Source organism: Euleptes europaea, chromosome 16 (assembly GCF_029931775.1).
Source record: "Euleptes europaea isolate rEulEur1 chromosome 16, rEulEur1.hap1, whole genome shotgun sequence".
Lineage (NCBI taxonomy): Eukaryota > Metazoa > Chordata > Lepidosauria > Squamata > Sphaerodactylidae > Euleptes > Euleptes europaea.
The window spans coordinates 9,320,958-9,341,058 of NC_079327.1; the positions used below are offsets into that span (position 1 = coordinate 9,320,958).

The 20,101-nt window shown below is 42.3% G+C and overlaps 1 protein-coding gene across 3 annotated transcripts in view; it reads right to left on the minus strand.

Annotated features, from left to right (window-relative positions):
* DACH1 (dachshund family transcription factor 1) overlaps window positions 1–20,101 on the minus strand; it is a 399,681-nt gene that overhangs the window by 220,151 nt on the left and 159,429 nt on the right. For all 3 annotated transcript variants that reach the window (XM_056861977.1, XM_056861976.1, XM_056861975.1), the window contains exon 2: window positions 17,562–17,677. In XM_056861977.1, coding sequence (XP_056717955.1) covers window positions 17,562–17,677 — 116 coding nt within the window. The remainder of the gene's footprint in view (window positions 1–17,561; window positions 17,678–20,101) is intronic.

The following is a 20,101-nucleotide window of genomic DNA, read 5'->3' on the forward strand; positions in this document are numbered from 1 at the left end:
TCCTACCACTGCCCAAAACAGCCTAACATGTTGCTTGCATGCAGAACTGGCCCTGCCTTTCAAGAAGAGGCACTAGGGACTGAGACATAATTCCACTGGAATTATGGAATTCCTTCCCCAGAGATTCATCTATCCCCCCAAATACTGACTTCCTCCACTAGGTGAAGACTCTTCTGTTTCATCTGGTGTTCCCATACTGAACCCCCCCTTAAATTTTATTATACAGGTACCGGTTTTAAAAGTTAATTTTTAATCTTTTGAATTGTTTTGCCACTTTGAGAGTCCTTATTGGGCAGAAAGGGGGCATACAAATATGCTTTAAATAAATAATAAATGAATTGAACTTTTGGGCATGCAAACCATGTAGTGTACCACAAAGAAGTCGCCTCCTCCCCCCTTTATGCCAAAGGTAAAGATGGGTTAGCCCAGGGGTATCAAAAATAAGGCCCGCAGGACAGATCCAGCCCCTTGAGAGCTCTTATTTGGCCCACAAGTCAGCCGAGGCAGCCACCCCCCACACGCACTCTCAATCTGAGCTGGCATGGCCCAAGTGACATTTATGCCATATCCGGCCCTCGTAGCAATTGTGTTCGACATCCCTGGGTTAGCCTTAGGCGAGTGAAGCAAAGGCAATTAAGAGAGCAAACCTAACTAGTTCTATGCAGAACCTGCTCAGGTCCACTCAATGGGGCTTAGTCCCAGGAAAGTGTTTTTAGGATTGCTCTGTAAATTGGGACGTGGTGTTCTGGTAGCGAAAAATACATGCAAGTCAAAATATGTGTGTTTATACAAAGTATTATGTAGAATGTTCTTTGTCCCCGGATTGCACAGCGCCAAAATACTGAGAAGTGTTTTCCTGGATGTGGAAATCTCCCTTCAAGACTGTCTTGATAAGGATTGGCTGGTATAATTGGCCGTGGATAAGATTGTTAGCCAGATGCTTGTCACTCTTGGTCCATCTCTACCAATAAATAAATCACGCATCCATCTTTACAATGCCACAAACCTCCAAGAAACAACTTGGCAAAGTCACTTTAGGACAACTGACCTAAGGTCTTCAGCTCTCAAGTCATTCATTCTGGACAAGTCCAAGAGACTTGCTATTCAATTACTCTCAAATCAGTGGACTGAAGACGGCAGACCTGGATACTACAGAACGACACTGAACATATTGTATTCTTTAAATCCAGCTCTTTTAAACAGTGAAGGAACCGTAGGTGAAAACAAACATTCCCTAATCTTTAACGGTCAAGTGCTTAAATATGATAATATAGTGTAATACAAGTAGCCTTTTAGAGCCATAACATCTGTAGATATTAAGTTTGATGATAATACCCATATTGATTCTTGCCTGTTAAAGTAATGAAATTGGATTACACGAATCAATTCTTTGACTATAAGGTAGAAGCTGATATTGTTTCTCCTATGCTCTGTGGAAATGCCTTCTTCAAATGACATTGGCCATACACACCGCACATGGCTGTGCATGGGTAAACCCCAGAAATAATATGACCTACGCACGTCTCATGCACCGCACAGGATCGTAGCTGCTGCTGGTAGGTATTTGCTGCTTGAACTGGCAGAACTAATTTACAGAATTCATTTAGTGACATCTCAAGCAAATAGATTAAGGCTCCAGCACTTACCACGGCGCTATGCCAAAAATGAGATATGCTATTTCTACAGGGGAAGGGTGTTCGTTAAAGGGGGCAGTCCAATCCATTTTACTGAGGTGCTAAATATTAACAATGGGACAAAACATACTGGGGGACTGTGCACGGCAAAAATATTCCTATTAATCCAGCTGCAATTTTTTAAAAAAAACACATTAAAACCTCAAAAATATATTTGCATTCAGTATTTTGAGGAGTGTTCCCTGGGATTGAAACTTTAAAATGTTGTTTTACTTTAGATGCTTTTAAAAAAAAAGCAATAGGGGATAAGTTAAGCTTCAAGATAAATTTCTTTGCACTGAAAGAAAATTAACCAATCTTTTTCCATAACTCCCATTATATTAATTGCATTATGAATGCAATGCTTTACGTGAAGCAAGCAGTGACCTCAACCATGCAATGCACTCAAAAATCTTTTGAATATAATGACCTCAAATGCGTGGAGTATACTGAACTGTGAACATTATTCTTATTCTTATTACTACTACTATACTTTGCATATTTTAGTCGATACTATTTGAAAGATGGATGTACCACAATGGAGGACAATCGTGCTGAGATCTATCTGTCCTTAACCATAGAGAGTTTGAAACTTACTGACTAGAGGTAATCAGCCACTCAGATCTGTCTGCCACACATTTTCTAACACTTCCAACACCTGAAGCAATTATACAACGGTGTTTCTAATGACAGCGTCCCAAACCTCTCCTTGTTTCCTTCCCGCTGGAAGACATCTTCTCAAGCAAAGAGTGGCTGTGGGGATTCAAAAGAAGGGGAAACACATACCATAAAACATAATTAAAAATTGTGGAGGCTGCCTATGACAGGAATAACCATAAAAAACAGATACAAACCAGCTGGCTGTTAACAACTTCGGAGTTATAAAAATCTTAAACCTGCTGTAAAGCACTCAATTCGATTTACATAACCACAGAGCTGACATTCCTTTTAGATTCTGCTGCTGGGGATTATTTTGACATGTTTTAAAGCAGCATTAAAAAAAGAGCTGTGAAAGGAAGACATGTATCATCTTACATAAAAATTCATTCCAGCCCTAAGACTGGGCTTATATGCTTTAATCTGAACACCTCGACTGGAACTGGAAAATTCCTTGGATGCTGCTACTGGTGCTTTTATTCTATTACATTATTCCTTTGGTGGTCTTATTTTTTGATAGAGTCGATAGACAAAAGAAAATCCATACAGTTGCAGGCGCTTATATTTCAATGCAATTGCGACCCCAAAGAAAAATGATCTGCTCAAATCGGCTTCGGAGAACCATGGCATACTAGCTTGGAGATGGATTGCGTTTGTGGTGTTCAGTCCCCTTGCTAAAAAGCATTTCTTAGGAGCCTAATGATGCAGGCAGCATTTTACGGGTCTAACGCAGCTTGCTATGGGGGGAATTAAAATAAACAAAATAAAATAAAAATCAATCTTACATTGAGTGAAGTTTTGATGTATAAATGCTGGCAGCTTACATTGCCCTCAGCGCAAAATGAGTTTTGCCATTTGATAATTTGCTTGATTCAGTGTGCTGCCTCATGCAGGGCATTTTATGCCTGATTTATGTTTAATCGAGTCACCTGCTAAATGTTAAGGAGGGTCACCGCTAGATAGAAGGGTTACAAGCACCGAGAGCTTTCAGAGGCTCCCCAGTTGACATAAGAAATGGGTGTAGGTGCCAGGGGGTCAAACCTTCCTTATTTTTATTTAATGTTCTCTATGGAATATTGCATAAAACATTTATGTGCCATGGAACCAATTTGATTCCTCCATGAAACGCAGTAGGCAAACATGCACTAAGGGTCTCGAAAACACACAACGACTAAAGTAGAAAAGCCAATCTAGCCAAAGAAGGGGTTGTTTGACTGCTAGCTTTTATATGTAAAGGCCCTGGAAACGCTTGCCTTTAAGAGGCCAAAACACTGCACAGCTAAAAATGTCTTCAGCTGTCACAAACCTAAGTAATTTGTTGCAGATTAGGGAAGCAAATGAGATATGGCAAACCGAGTTGCACATTCATCTTAATTTTGTAGAAGAATGCTCGGAAACGTACAAAACTCATGGTTAATGTGAGGCCTGCTGCACAGACAGACATCCGTGTGGTCTATTGAGGCCACCGTTACAAATGTAGCACATAAATACACTGTTTAATTTACTGGACTGCTAGCACTTGGAGGTCTTACAGAGTAGGCAATATTTATTAACAAAGAATTGCAAAGAATTATGAAATACTTGCAGCTACTGGTAACTAGACTTCAGAGTTATCGTACGTGAGGGTTGTTCAACCAAATAATTTAACAGGATTTAAAAGTGGCTTTTAACATAGAATCGGACAGTGCAACCCTATGTTGAATTACTCCAGTCTAAACCAACTGACTGAAGTAACCCCAGCAGTTCCTAGAGCTACCCTATGTCACTTCTCGGTCTGCACTGGAAAATTACATAGTGGAGCAAAAGAGACTGTGCCATAGGGGGAAACCTGGCAGCCGTTTTATCAGGAGAGATGGAGCTTCTCTTTAAGAAGAAGTACTAGCTAAGTTTCCAAACTCAAGAAGAGACATCAGTTCAATCTGGAGGACAGGGGGGAAAAAACTATCTATATCTATATCTATATCTATCTATCTATCTATCTATCTATCTATCTATCTATCTATCTATCTATCTATCTATATATATATATATATATATATATATATATATATCTTTATTTTAAAATATATTAAACTTTATATTGCTTGATGTCGATAACAATAGAGCAACCCCCAGTCCATCTGAGATATAGAAATCATTTGGAACCCGCATAGTAGATAGAGTTGCCAGCTCCAGGCTGGGAAATACCTGGAGATTTTGGGGGCGGAGCCCGAGGAGGGCGGGGTTTGGGGAGGGGAGGGACTTCAATTGCCAAAGCGGCCATTTTCTCTAGGGCAGTGGTTCCCAACCTTTTTTTGACCAGGGACCACTAGGACTTTTTTGTTCGGTGCAGGGACCCCAAGGTTCAAAAATAATAATTCAGAGAATTTGAAAATAAACTTTAATCATAACTGTTAGTTAAACATTAAACTTAGAATAATATTTGAATATATATTTTTATAATAGAGAACTTTTAATTGAAAATATTAATTTATTATGGGTTTATAAGTTTGTTTTGCGGACCTTAATTTAGTTCTCGCGGACCCCTGGGGGTCCACGGACCCCTGGTTGGGAACCAGTGCTCTAGGGGAACTGATCTCTATTGGCTGAAGATCAGTTGTGACAGCAGGAGATCTCTAGCTACCATCTGGAAGTTGGCAACCCCAATAGTAGAAAAACAACACTGAAAGGTAAGGTTGGATAGGGGGAAGCGGTAAGCTTGTGCTTTACAAAAAAATCCCTTAAACTTCAACTTGACTCTGCTCGTTGACATCATTAGCCATCACCAGCAGGCCCATGGTGCACTGTACCTGGGTCAGAGCCTGGCCAGTTAATTGGGGTTTGGAAATATTTTGTGGTCATGATACTGCTGGGTCTTTAGGCTCCCTTTGGGGACAGAGTGCCTACAACATCAGAAGGGACAGACAAATAAGAGAGACCATCTCTTTTAAGAGGAACTTCAACAACTGACACATTAGTCTGAGATGGAATTCAGGTAATTACCAAACATCCTTGTTAACGAATTCTGGGTTTCAGTAATGGGGAATTGAAGACAGAAAACCTTACAGCAGTGTTTCTATTGTCAGGGTGGAGTCTGGAGATCTCCCAGAATGACAGCAGATGTCCAGATGATAGGAAGCAGTTCCCCTGGAGAAAACGGCAGCTTCAGAGGGCATCACATCCCTTCCAGGCTCCCTCTCCTAACTCTGGCCTCCTCACCCCCAAATCACCAGGAATTTCCTAAGCTAGAGTTGGCAACCCTACTTAGAAACACCTCATTTGGTGTGTCCCCCCCCTAGATCGAAGTCCTTCAGAAAATGACACAAGCCGCTAGGATAAAATGAGGGCACAGCCACAACTCCAGCGGAAATTACCATCTTACGCTGAAGTCAGTACTTTGGTCTCTTTAAATTACAAGAGTCACTTGCTAGTTATATTCAGAAGAGCACAAAAATCTTAATTTTGCAAAGTTGCCTTCTTTATGACAACGTAGAATAGAATCATAGAGTTGGAAGGGACCACCAGGGCCATCTAGTCCAACCCCCTTCACAATGCAGGAAATTCACATACTTCCCCCACACACACACACCCAGTGATCCCTACTCCATGCCCAGAAGATGGCCAAGGTGCCCTCCCTCTCATCATCTGCTTAAGGTCATAGAATCAGCATTGCTGACAGATGGCCATCTAACCTCTGCTTTGAAACCTCCAGGGAAGGAGCGCTAACCACCTCTCGAGGAAGCCTGTTCCACTGATGAACCGCTCTAACCATTAGAAAATTCTTCCTAATGTCTAGACGGAAAGTCTTTTGATTTAATTTCAACCTGGCCACTGTGTGAACAGATGGGTGGACTTGATGGGCCTTGGTCTGATCCAGCAGGGCTTTCCTTATGTTCTTATGGAGGATGGGGCTATCCATGGCTACTAGTCCAAATGGATGCTAGTCCTGATGCATTCCTATTCTCTCCAGTATCAGAGGAGCATGCCTATTTTATTAGGTGTGGTGGAACACAGGCAGGATGGTGCTGCTGCAGTTGTCTTATTTGGGGGCTTCCTAGAGGCACCTGGTTGGCCACTGTTTGAACAGACTGCTGGACTTGACAGGCCTTGGTCTGATCCAGCATGGCCTTTCTTATGTTTTTATGACCTCTGTAGTCTGGAGATGAGCTGTAATTCCGGGAGATTTCCAAGCCCCCCCTGGAAGCTGGCAACCATAACAGGGTGCTTCACAGACAAGGGGGAATCATGAAAAACCTCCTTCCTCCATTGAAGCAAGCATGTAACAGAAAAATGATACGGATGCCCTGCTCTGGAACATGTTTTCTCCGTAAGGCTCTCAACACTCAAAGAGCCACCTCAGGATAAATAGTAGACTGCTTGGGGAAGGGGAAAGGAGTGGGGGGGGGGAGATCCAGTTAATCAACTCCTTCCACAAGCATTCCTGCTGGATCCAACCAAATCTCATGAATTAGGGTCATAGATCTATTTTCCCATTGATTTGATTTTTTTTGGGGGGGGGTATTTTTAGGATTATATTATTCATTGGTATTTTATCTTCTTCTTTTTTGTAAGCCACCAAAAATGGCATAGAAGTGAAATAAAAACAATGTTAAATAAAAGAGAGCATTTACTGATTCTTCTTAAAACAAATCATTACTTTAAATTAAACTGGAGGGTTATACTGTACATTAATACCACTTCAACTCATCATGAGACCACTCTGTCTTCCGCATATAATAAGGAATAAAAAGTAGCAATGGTTAAGAATAAAAACACAGAGCTATAATGAAGTTATTATTTTGTAAGTATGAAATAATAGCTCTCAGAAGTATGAACTGCACCATTAACTTCAATGAGGCAGTAGATACAGGCTGGAAATGGATCATTGCATCTCTCAAAGCTGATCTGCATATTCAGGGGGGGGGGAATGCATGGCAGAGCTCTCCCAGGACTGTACCACTTCAGAAAGGACGTGGGGAGCTGACATGATAGAGTGATCTGTCACATAAAATGCTCCTTATGTGATCGCTGATTCGGTTTGGACACTACAGCGGCCGCTCGACAAGCCACAGTTTCAAACTGCCCTAGGAGGAGGAGGAGGAAAGGAGGAGGAGGAGGAGGAGGAGAAGAAGAGTTGGTTTTTATACACTGACTTCCTCTACCACTTAAGGAAGAATCAAACCGGCTTACAGTCACCTTCCCTTCCCCTCCCCACAATGGACACCTTGTGAATTAGGTGAGGCTGAGAGAGTTCAGAGAGAATTGTGATTAGCCCAAGGTCACCCAGCTGGCTTTGTGTGTAGGAGTGGGGAAACAAATCCATCAGATTAGCCTCCACCGCCCATGTGGAGAAGTGGGGAATCAAACCCAGTTCTCCAGATCAGACTTCACCGCCCCAAACCACCGCTCCACTGCTCCAAACCACTGCTCTTAACCACTACACCAATGCTGCACACCAAACATCACAGAAGAAGAAATCAAAGTTAGCAGCATAACATCACTGGTTCCCCTACTAGGGGGACAGGCTTATCCAAATGCCACTATAAAACTTGGGATAAAACAGAGGCGATGGTGGGTTTATAAAACCAAGAACAGATACCCATCATAACAGAGGACCGACCACTCTTTGGTCTAGCCCCGCAGATCTAGTGGTAGCGGGCATGACCGAACAAAGATAGTTTATGTTTGGAGGGGCATGGAAACAGCTGCATTGAGATCACTCAGAACTCTGCTCCCAGACCGCAGTTGGACTGCTGCCCTTGACAAAGAGGGGAAGATCATCTGGGACAGCGGCATCATTATTGTCAGATGTGAATGTCGCCTGAACCTGACAAGTACATAAAATCACAGTATGCAGTCTCTACAAACTGCTGGATCCAGCATACGATAAATACTTCTACTATCCTTTGATGCCTGGTGAGAGAAAGATGTAAATGTGAAAGTCCAATGTTTCACTTCAGGTATCTGGTGGTAGCCATCGAGCTTGCCCTACTTACCCAGTCCGAGCATTCCAACTTCATATTGGACTATGAACTGCAACACCTCCCTACTAGCTACAAGGCTAACTTCCTTGACCTGTTAGAAGAGAGGCATTCACCTCTAGGTACAAGAACATTCACAAAAATCTGCAATTAAAGTGAAGGGAAAGGAGCCCCGGCTTTCTGATGTTCTCCAGCTCCAGAGTGTTCCTGGGCTTAGCTCTGCAACTGTGCAGAATCCATTTGTGAGAAAGAAGAAGAAGAAGAAGAAGAAAATGAGTTGGATTTTACATGCCGACTTTCCCTACCATTTAAGGAAGACTCAAACTGGCTTTCAATCACCTTCTCCACAAGAGACACCCTTTGAGGTAGGTGGGGCTGAGAGAGCTCGAAGAGAGCTGTGACTAGCCCAAGATCACCCAGGCTGGCTTCGTGTGGAGGAGTGGGGAATCAAACCCGGTTCTCCAGATTAGAGTACACCACTCCTAACCACCTCTCTCAACCACTACACCATGTTGGCTCTCTTGGCCTACCATGCACTATCAGCCCCAACACTGAACATCTGATGCTCACAAAGCAACATCACTGAAAAGACCTTCTCCAGATTAGAGTCCATTGCTCCAAACCACCTCTCTTAACCACTATACCATGCTGGCTAAGGAAGCCACTGCCTCCTACCAGTGGTAGAAGGCAACGTCAGGGGAAGGCCTTGGTCTCTCTGCCCTGTTTATTGGCCTTCCAGGGCCACTCTGTGAAAGAGGAGGCTGGCCTACACAGACCGCTGGTCTGATCCAGCAGTACACTGTTTTATGCGTCAAGTTTGCTCTAACCATGGCTCACAGGGCATCTGAATCAGTCAAACTATGGCTAGCAGTGCGACAAACAGTCTATTTTGGTCACTGCCGCCACTTGAGGTTTCTGATCCTTTAAATCCCGGATTTATTAAGATTTAGATAATGGAACAACTTTCAGCTTAAACTATTCTAAGCAAAGAATATGAATACAGGGAAAAACACTAACTGCATTCCCTGTGCAGATACAGCAACCTTTCTCTTTCCATCCCTTACATTTCTACATCCTATTTTCATGAGGGTGTTCCTTTACGAACGTAAGAAAAGCCATGCTGGGCCAGACCAAGGCCAGATCGAGTCCAGCAGTCTGTTCAAACAGTGGCCAACCAGGTGCCTCTAGGATGCCCACAAACAAGACAACTGCAGCAGCAGCATCCTGCCTGTGTCCCACAGCACCGAATATATTCAGCATGCTCCTCTGAGACTGCAGAGAATAGGTATGCATCATGACTAATATCCATTTTAACTAGTATCCATGGATAGCTATATCCACCATGAACATGTCCACTCCCTTCTTAAAGCCTTCCAAGTTGGCAGCCATCACCACATCCTGGAGCAGGGAGTTCCACAGTTTAACTATGCGTTGTGTGAAGAAATTCTTTCATTGTCTTCTCTTCAACTTTTTTCTTTGCCCAACTGCCACTAAGTGCCTTTCTTCAGGCTTGACGTCTTCAGTTTCCTCCGATCAGTCTCCCAAGCTGACCAATCATGGGCAAGGAGGGCATTGACCAATTCTCTTTCAGTCCCCAATTTCTTTTCTTTTTCTTTTGTTTTAAACTGGCACTCTCAACCCAATGTTTTCCTGTTCCTTTTCTCTTCTAGTGTTTGTCGTTTAACTTCATTTTGTCACAAGCGGAAACCAGGAACAGCCTCCGTTATGGGATTTGAAACCTTGATTAGCAGTGGATTCGCGAACCATGATTAGAAAAGACTGGAGGTAACGGGAAGGGAGATGACATGCATCGAGAACATTTGCACTAATTCACATTTTGGCATTTAAGACATGCTTATACTTCATGATAGAAAAGTGGACAAATCTTTGGCTCGGATTAAAAGGTGCGCTGCAGATCGGAAGAAACACCATTTTTATTCTCTCAAAAAGTCACCCCTCACAAACAAAAAGCAGACGGAACATTTCCAAGCCATGCTTTTGAAAGAGAAGACACCGTACGCACAGTGTATGTTAGAATAGTATTAAAAACCCATTTGCAATCACAGATACATACAAGGCAGCAAAAGAAAAGAAAAGAAAAATACAAGCACCACAAATAATAAAAAAACTAATGATTATACTGTAATCTCTGTTAAAAGGAATCCCATTAAGTTACCATAGGAACGACACTGCAAAAAAAGGCATGTAGGGGCTACGAAATGTATGATATGTTAGCATTTAGTGACAGAGATGAAATGAGAAGACTTCTACTGGGAATGGGACACAGATGGATCTGCGTTAAGTGAATAAATACAATTAAATCATAAATGACTTCAAAAGGAGTAGTGGAGCAGAATCAAAATACAGAAAATAGCTAGCCGAGAGGACGCACAAGCCATAAACAGGGAGGGAGGGGAACTAACCGTAAAGTTTCAATGCAAAGTGGGGGGGACTGGTTATGCTAACAGGACATCTGGGTCCTGTTACTAAACTGACATTAGGAAAAGGCATAACTTAATTGCGAGGGTATTTGAATACGGAGGACATGAATTTCCTCGCAACAGCTGATCCTAAGTACACGCTGCCAAGCGGCTTAAACAACTATGTAACAACACTATTTTAACATCATGTTATCACCCTCATGTTTTATACTATGCCAGATCTTCCCTTTTGAAATTATTAAAAATTACAGGAATTACAGGGCTTAAACTGTTATCAGGGGGAGGAAAAGAGCTATCTATCAATCAAAAAGGGAAATAAAAAGGATAGTTTAAAAATATTTAATGCCATGCTTATCCTACAGACTAGCATTTGATGGGTCAGTTAAAAGTTCCCAGATTATAAAACCCTAAAGGGAAAGAATGAAAGGAAGGAATTAAGGGATGTTGCTGGGAAGAATCTCTAAAACGATATACAAGAGCACCCAATTAATTTCCTCTTAGGTCTCCAATGGTTTGCCTTTATGCCCAGGTTTGTTAAACAAATCCCTAAGGTTAGAAAGATAATGCACGGAAGCAAGTTCATATGCATATCCCATCCAGATTTATGCTTTACATAGCAAAACCTGTGTGTTTGGAAATTATCCTAGGATTCAATATGTGTAAATCTTGGCCTGGTGAAATTTGGAATGATTATTAATGAAAATGTCACAGTTACGGATGTCAAAAAAATGGATGAATTACACATGTGAGCTAATGTGCCCGTTTGAAGAGAGGAGGGGGAAAGCTGTGATTCACAGACAGAGATGACATACCAGTCTGCCCAGGGCGAGTTCTAGGAACCGGTTTATCCGTGTGGAAGGGGAGTGAATATCTATTTAACTTTAGACGCTGTTAAGCATCGCAAATCCCTACCCCTCAATTTCAGCCACATAAATGGAGTCCGCAGCACTAACTAAACCAATTATAAAGGCAACTGACCTACCATGGGGAAGACAGCATGTAAAAATATGTTACAAACTGTTCTAAAAGCAGAAATCAGTAAAGTATACGTGTTAACATCAAACCTACACATCAGTTTATGAACCTCAAAATCTTCTTATACTGCAGAGTTCCCCAGACACGATAGCTGAGGGTGCATCCATTTTCCGAATTAAAATTGGTGGTGTGCTTCGCTATTAATGAGAGGAAAGGCTAACTCTCACAGTGTGCATGAATAAGAAGTCCATGCCCTCAGTGGAATCCATGCCTTGTTTTAATACTTGAGTCAGTGGTCTATATGTACCTTCTCTAGGAGCAGGTCAGGCTGGACAAGGAATCACCCTGAGATACAGAAGGCAACCTCCTCTCTGGTGGATAATTCGGGCTCACAAGAGCCCTTAATAATTCAATTAGTGCTTTTCTTGTGGCGAAGCATTTATGTTGAAAATTGCTGTCCTACTGTCATGCGAAAGGTAAAGTATGCCATCTAGTCACACCTGACTCATGGCAACCCCATAAAGTTCCACCTCATGGGGTTTTCAAGGCAAGAGATGAGCAGAGGCGGTTTGCCATTGCCTGCCTCTGCATAGCAGCCCCGGTCTTCCTTGGTGGTCACCCATCCAAGTACTGACCCTGCTTAGCTTCCAAGCTCTGCTGAGATCAGACTAGTCTGGGCTAAGTCACTTCCGACTCATGGCGACCCTATGAATCAATGTCCTCCAAAACGTCCTATCCTTAACACCCTTGCTCAGATCTTGCAAACTGAGGGCTGTGGCTTCCTTCATAGAGTCAATCCATCTCTTCTTGGGTCTTCCTCTTTTCCTGCTGCCCTCAACTTTTCCTAGCATGACTGTCTTTTCCAGTGACTCTTGTCGTCTCATAATGTGACCAAAATACAACAGCCTCAGTTAAGTCATTTTAGTTTCTAGGGTCAGTTCAGGCTTGATTTGATCTATAACCCACTGATTTGTTTTTTTGGCAATAATCCTCCAACACCACATTTCATAGGAATCTACTTTCTTCCTATCAGCTTTCTTCATGCTACAAACTGCCAAATCTACACTACTACTGTTGATCCAAAGTTGCTGTGAATATAGAGAGCTGGAGCACTTTCTTGAACCTGTACACAGTCCGCTTAGACGACATGGACCTTTCTCTCTAACTTCAGATGCATCACTCTTACACCAGTCACCATATATTTAAATAGTTCATTATATATATATTTTGGTATATTGCTTAGCAAAATGTTTAATAGCATAGTTTTTTTTTTCATCAAACACAAACTTAAATTTTAGTATCTTTTGCATTTCATCATGAGAGCCAGAGTGGTGTGGTGGTTAACAGTGGTGGTTTGGAGCAGTGGACTCTGATCTGGAGATCTGGGTTTGATTCCCCACTCGTCCTCATGAAGCCAGCTGGGTGACCTTGGGCTAGTCACACTCTCTCAGTCTCACCTACCTCACAGGGTGTCTGTTGCGGGGAGGGGAAGGGAAGGTGATTGTAAGCCGGTTTGAATCCTCCTTAAGTGGTAGAGAAAGTCGGAAAGTCTTCTTCTTCTTCTTCTTCCTCTTCTTCTTCCTCTTCTTCACATTTCAAGGGTCAAAGGTCCCTTCATCAAATATGAGTTGGAATGGAGGTCTCTGAGTCTTTCTAACCCAGTCAGAAGGTTGGAGGGGTGTTGCATAGGGTACGACGCACATTGTAATCAGCTTGATTAGAGCTTGATTAGAGCTAATGGATTGTATCTAGCTGTTCTACTGCAGACCAACACGACTACCCCTGAAACTATAAATAAAAGAATATGTATTTCATTTACTAAGCTTTTTTCTTCCTGAGGTGTTAGCAATATCAGCATGAGCAGAACAGTCTTGCTTCTCCCTGCCCCTACCCAGCTGTAGGAAGCCTTCACAACTTAAGAGCACTGAAGATGAATAGTGTATTTGTAATCATTTTAATTACAACAAATTCAAACGGATAAACAAAACATACAGACATACACATCAGATTCTTACGTAATACTGGCACTTACTCTATAGCTTCAATTCAATTATACATTCTTTGGATTATTATGTTTTCATATTTTACAATAGATTTTTTTACTTAAATTCTTACATTGTTATTATTTTTTTGTTAATTAACAGCTATACAGTCAAAGAATGCTTTCCACTTATCATAAAACCCAGAGTTTGATCTATTGTGCACTAAAGATGTTAGTTTAGCCATGGTTGCATATTCTGCTACTTTATTTGCTGTAATCATTTTTTTAAATTATTGGTTCACACAGATGGATAGGGGAACCCACACATCACAAGGAGCATGCTTCTAGGCCAGGGGTGGGGAACTTTTTTTTCGCCAAGGGCCATTAGGATATTTATAACATCATTCGCGGGCCATACAAAATTATCAACTTAAAAATTAGCTGACCAAGCCCCAAGCAGGCAGCTGCCCCAGATGACCCCCCTTGCATGGGCAAGCAGGCAGGCATCCAACTGGTGGTGCACTCACCCACCTGGTGACACAGATGGTCTGTTGCACCAGCCGGGTGTAGCTGTCCAGCCGCACGCCAGAGGACACACTGGCTAAGAACTCGCCCCCCCCTCTGTGCATTCTGGCCCTGCCCCCTTTAACCCCTCCATTGTCGCCACTTCCGCCCCCAGCCCTCTTGTATACAGAGGGAATACATTTCTCCATGGCCCGGGTGGGAAAGGGTTAACACAGTTTCTTGGGCGGTCCGAGCAGCTCCATAGCTAACGACTCTTCTGCAAGGGGGGGGGGTTCCTTTTCTTAGCAAAACAAACTCACATCCACCTTGAATACAGGCTATTCCTGTCCGCGGGAGGGGGTGGATCACCAGTCTTAGATCTTTTTGAGCTAGAGATCTGCCAGGACCCACAAAAGGCCAGACCAAATGATCTCGCGGGCCTTAAACGGCCCCTGGGCCTGATGTTCCCCACCCCTGTTCAAGGCAGAAAGTGCGAATTTCAAATTAATGTCAACACACTAAAATCCAAAACTTGGTACTTTCCAGTAACTCCTTTGCCGGAGACCAGGCAAAACTAGTTTCAGTACTCATCACCACCCATTTTCTAAAACACTTGGTGGATCAGGAAAGGTGTTGGCGGGCATCATGATGCCCATGAGTACCACGTTGGAAAGCCTGGCCCTGTATAGTTAAGGTGAATGTGCCTTCTATCAGCCTACCAAGAACAAGATGTGTGTGTTTTTTCCCTTTAAACCAGTCTGTTCCACAGCAGAAAGAAAAGAAATAATATTATAACCTGTTCTAGCTACCATTTCCGGCCAGAAGAGACAGTTTGATTTGCAATAATTCTTCCACCAATTGAAAAACCAAAAAAAAAAAAAACATGTCAACTCCTTGGACTCTTGGTAACAACAGAAAACATCCAATTCTGAGAAGTCGCAGCTGGTAACAATCCTTGAATCTAAAGTGGATGTTTTACAAAACAAGCCACCAGCAAATCTTAGCGTGACCGTTAGGTCAGCACTGATAAAGACCCCTGTGCTACAGACTGAAGCAAAAACATTTGAAGAAGATGTAAAGGGCATTATAGTTCCTGCAGCTGAGGCATACGGTAACAAATACGGCAGACATAGCAATGCAAAGGTCTAGTGGTATCTTAGAGACTTAAGAAAACTGATTCCAGCATAATCTTCCGTGAGTCAGACCTCACTTCAGATGCTTTTGACGACGTGAACTCTTGACTCGATTGTTTTCCACATGGGGGTGGACCGCAATGAATCCCCTGTTGCTACTGTAGCTGCTAATAAACCTCAGCAGTGACGGGGCTTTCCCATGGCAGCTCCAATCCCCTACACAACCCCTCCTCCAGACCACTGGGGGCTTTTTCAGATATATATATAAATCAGCAATAAACGTGTTGTTATAGAGTTATAACATTACAAGAGTCCGGCAATCAGGTTCTCTGAAGTCCCAGCTATCATTTAAAACAAAGTCCCTAGCCCCTTTTATTGAAGAGATAAGAACGTAAGAGGAGTCCTCCTAGATCAGACCAGTGGTCCATCTAGTCCAGCATCCTGTCTCACACAGTGGCCCACCAGTTTCTCTGGTGGGCGAACCAACTACAGGGCATGGAGGCCAGGCCCTCTCCTGATGTTGGCTCCTGGCACTGGTATTCAAAGGTTTACTGCCTCAGAATGTAGAGGTTCCCTTTAGTCCCCATGGCTAGCAGCCACTGATGGACTTCTCCTCCATGAATCTTCCCTTTTAAAGCCATCTGTGCCTATGACCATCACTATATTCTCTGGCAGAGAATCCCACATTCTAATCAATTAAAGAAATATTTCCTTTTGTCCGTCTTGAATTTCCTGCCTATCAGCTTCATTGGATGTTCTTGAGTTCTAAGTATTCTGGGAGAGGGAAAAAAAGTTCTCTTTGATTGCCTACTCGCACAAACAGCTACAATTTGAACCAAGTTGATCTCAGAGCAGACTTTAAATTTGTGGCAAAACAGCATTGGGAAAACCCGATAAAAATGCTGGGTGGGAGCGAGATCATCTCTGAGAGATGGAGAATTCATGCATAATTCCAAGGAACAACCAAGTCAGTCTGGGGCGAATATGCATCAAAGTACCAGCGCATAAAGGACCTTTGTCAACTCTCTCGACCCCATGTATAATTTTATAAACCTCTATCATACCCCTTTTTTTCTAAGACAATGTAATGGGAAAGGGATATCTCTGCAAAGAAAAGAAGCTAGAGGCTCGCTATTTTAAAAAACGAAAGCTGGGGAATCACAGAACCCGATAAGACTTATAATAAGATAATAATGTGCAACTGTCTGTTTTAAAGAAAAACCAAAAAGCCCTCAAAGGGCAGAGGAAAGTGGCTGTTGTGGGGCACCGGGACAGGGAAATTGTGCCTGTGTGAGCTGGACAAGGAAGATCCAGACTTTCCTGCCCACATGGGCACCCCCTGGCTTTGAATTATGAGCTGGGCTTCTCCATTACCTACACTGGGCTCTCTGTTCATCCTTCCAGCATTACATCCAAAGTATAATCAGATAAATCTGTGCCCTTAAACCAGAGATGGTTAAGTACATAAAAAAGATAGGAACATTCTATCAAACAGCTAGTTCATTCGACTATTGGAAAAACCCTAAATAGTAAGGAGAGGAAATGAACACTGAGATGTCACATACGTATGTCTTTTTTTAGCTAACTGAAGCAATCAGTAGACTGCATGGAGATGTCATTCTTTGAGGACAAGAAGCAAGTTGTTACAATACAATCAGTTACAGTATGATTCAAGAATTAGTGCTTTGTTTGTTTTGTTCTACCTAAAATATCACTGACGTTCCAGATATCTGACATGTAATTAGGGTTACCAACTCCAGGTTGGGAAATACCTGGAGTTTTGCGGGGTGAAGCCTGAGGAGGGCGGGGTTTGGAGAGGAGAGGGACTTCAATGCCATAGGGTCTAATTGCCAAAGTGGCCGTTTTCTCCAGGGGAACTGATTACAGTCACTTGGAGATCAGTTGTAATACCGGGAGATCTCTAGCCACCACCAGGAGTTGGAAACCCTACATGTAATGCATGTTCTTAGGGAAAGAAGTGTGGGGAAAAATAAAGTAGAATATTAATCATCCATTTGAAATGTAGAGAAGCGTCAAAATCCATGCTTACAAAGGGATCACAGATAGTCATTGCTGGAACTTGAAGAAGGAGGTTCCTCCGAGGTCCTGAGAGCCAAAAGGCCAGACTATCCTACCCTTACCAATGGCCATCAGCATGATTACAACGCCAACCAATCCTAAAAACGGACATCAATTTAGCAATGCCTCTACCGAATCGTAACCTGCAAAATCCATACCTGTTGGTGGGATGATTCCCGGAGACATGAGGCCGGGGACAGAATGCGGCATGATGTGAGAATTCTCGGGAGAGGTGACGCTTTGTGTCCGCTTAGGAGGCCGTCCAGGTCTGGAACTGAAAGAAAAGAAATGAAAGAGGGGGGAAAAAACTTTACAATTAAGCTGTTGTCTTACATATCATTTCAAAGTTGTTTCAATTGGTAACATGGACTGTAAATAAATTTGTTTCAAGGACGGTTGCTTTTGCAGTTAGATGTAATAGACTTCCATCACTAATTAGATTACATGCAGAATTCATTTTCCTCTTTGAAGATCAGCAGCGCTTGATGCATAATTCATCGCCTGCACCTCGTTACCTGCTTCTTCATATTAATATCTATACACAGTTTGAATTGCCTCGTTTGCATATGCTAAAGTTCTGCATGCAGCCTTCAGCACGAAAATTATGCACTAACTTGTAATAATTATTACAGTCAGCCTGCTATTGATTTATGAGACTTTTAAAAACCAAATATGTGTAGTACTTGTAATGAATGATATTTTAAGGTTCTTCAGGAAATTAAAAGGCAATGGCTGCCTAAGGAAATGTTCTGCTTGTTTGATTTAATACTACAGTTAGCTGGGAGGTGGAATGAAAGAGTGATTCAGACCTATAGCACATTTTTCGATGATATGTTTTATTACTTCGCACTACTACCCTGATATCTAGATGATAAATGACAATACATATCTAATATGTGAAAAGGTCTTGCAATTTCTTTATTTTTTTGTCACGTAAAAGATAAGTCAAGTTATCATTTAACCCTTATTGTATTTAAAGCAAAAAAATCTTGCTTTAAATGTGGAACATTAGTCAGAAGAGACTTTGAATAGTTTGTAAGGCATCCTTGACAAATTGCACGCCTAGCACCTTACATCTGTTCCGGGTGGATTCGTAAAAGGGACTGACGATATTCACTACCAACTGAGCCCTTTAGTCAAAAGATTTTTCCAGAAGGTGGTAATAGATCATGGATCTCACCATTTTTGGTACCCCCATTCACAAGAAATGTTTATTGCACAGAATTCACAGAGAAGTCACTTGGTAGTGACTGCAACATCAAAAAGAATATGAAAACCACACCGTAGTGTTCACATAAAATAACAGTGCAATCCCATGCAGACATACTGTGGTCTAAGCCCACTGAAATCAATGAATCAAGACTAGAGTAACTCTGCATAGGATTGTGCTGTTAGACAAATAGACAGATAGGCATGAAGGACCTCTACATTTCCACCAAGGAACAATAGCCACTGTACAGTGTAGCATTTAGAGTGTTGGACAAGGATCTGGGAGGCCCAGGTTGGAATCCCCACTCGGCCATGGAAGATGGCTGGGTGACCTTGAGCCTATCACACACACTCTCAGCCTGACCTACCTCAAGGGGTTATTACGAAGATAAAATGGAGGAGAGGAGAATAACATTAGCCACTTTGGGTTCCTATGGGGAAGAAAGGTGGGGTATAAATGAAATGAATAAATAATTTCAGGAAGGTGTTGCTATCAGCAAATAAAAATTTCTGAGCTTAAAAAAATGACGAGTTTTATTCGACTGATACACAATCCAATGCTCTAAAGTGCCTACAGACACTCTGCTTCAGTAATGGGGTTATTTCGGTTGGTTATTGATTCCTCATTCATGTCTCTACAGATGGTCTATAGGTAATTTCTCAGTTGACCAATGTCGAACCTTTAAATACCTGGGAATCACATTCAGTGACACTCTTTCTTGGAAGGCCCACCAAGAAATTATTAAAGCAGCTGCCCTTTGGACAATGGGCACCATCTTCTAATTCTACCGCACTAAAGGGGGCTTCTTGATAGATCTAACAATAAAACTATTCTCGGGCAAGGTGACTGTGCAACTTTTATATGGTGTCAAGGTATGGGGATGGAATGACGCTATCATAGCTAACTTGGAGAGAATCCAAAATCTCTCCCTGAAAAAGATCATAGCTCTACCCCCTAACACCCCAGCCGCCTCGCTGAGAGAGGAAACAGGTCTTCCTTCCCTGCGGGCATGTGCTCACAAAGCCCTGTTCACTTGTTAGCACAAACAGAAGAGAGCCCCAGCAAGTCATCTTTCAAGCATCTATTTTGCTATGAGCCTAACAGATCCTTTATGGTCAACTAACTACAACAAAATCCTTCAAACATATAGTTTACCGGATGTTGTTTGTGGGTCCTCCCAGGCTGACTGTGACTTCAGGGCCCAGGTATATAGCTACGCTGCAGAATAGCTACGATGACAAGTTAGAACAGATTCTAAGTTTTCATTCTGGTACAAATTGATTAAAGGAGATCATTCCAGGGCTCTTTATTTATCTAAGACTACCTTTTTCAAATTACGGTCAGACTTTATTCCATTTGTTTTCAATCTATGCAAACGACCATGCTTGAAGAACACTGTACTAAAAGACCAGTTGCATTTATGGATTTGCGGAGGCTCTGAACCTGAAGATGTGAGCCATTATTTGTTGGATTGCCCATTACATCTTA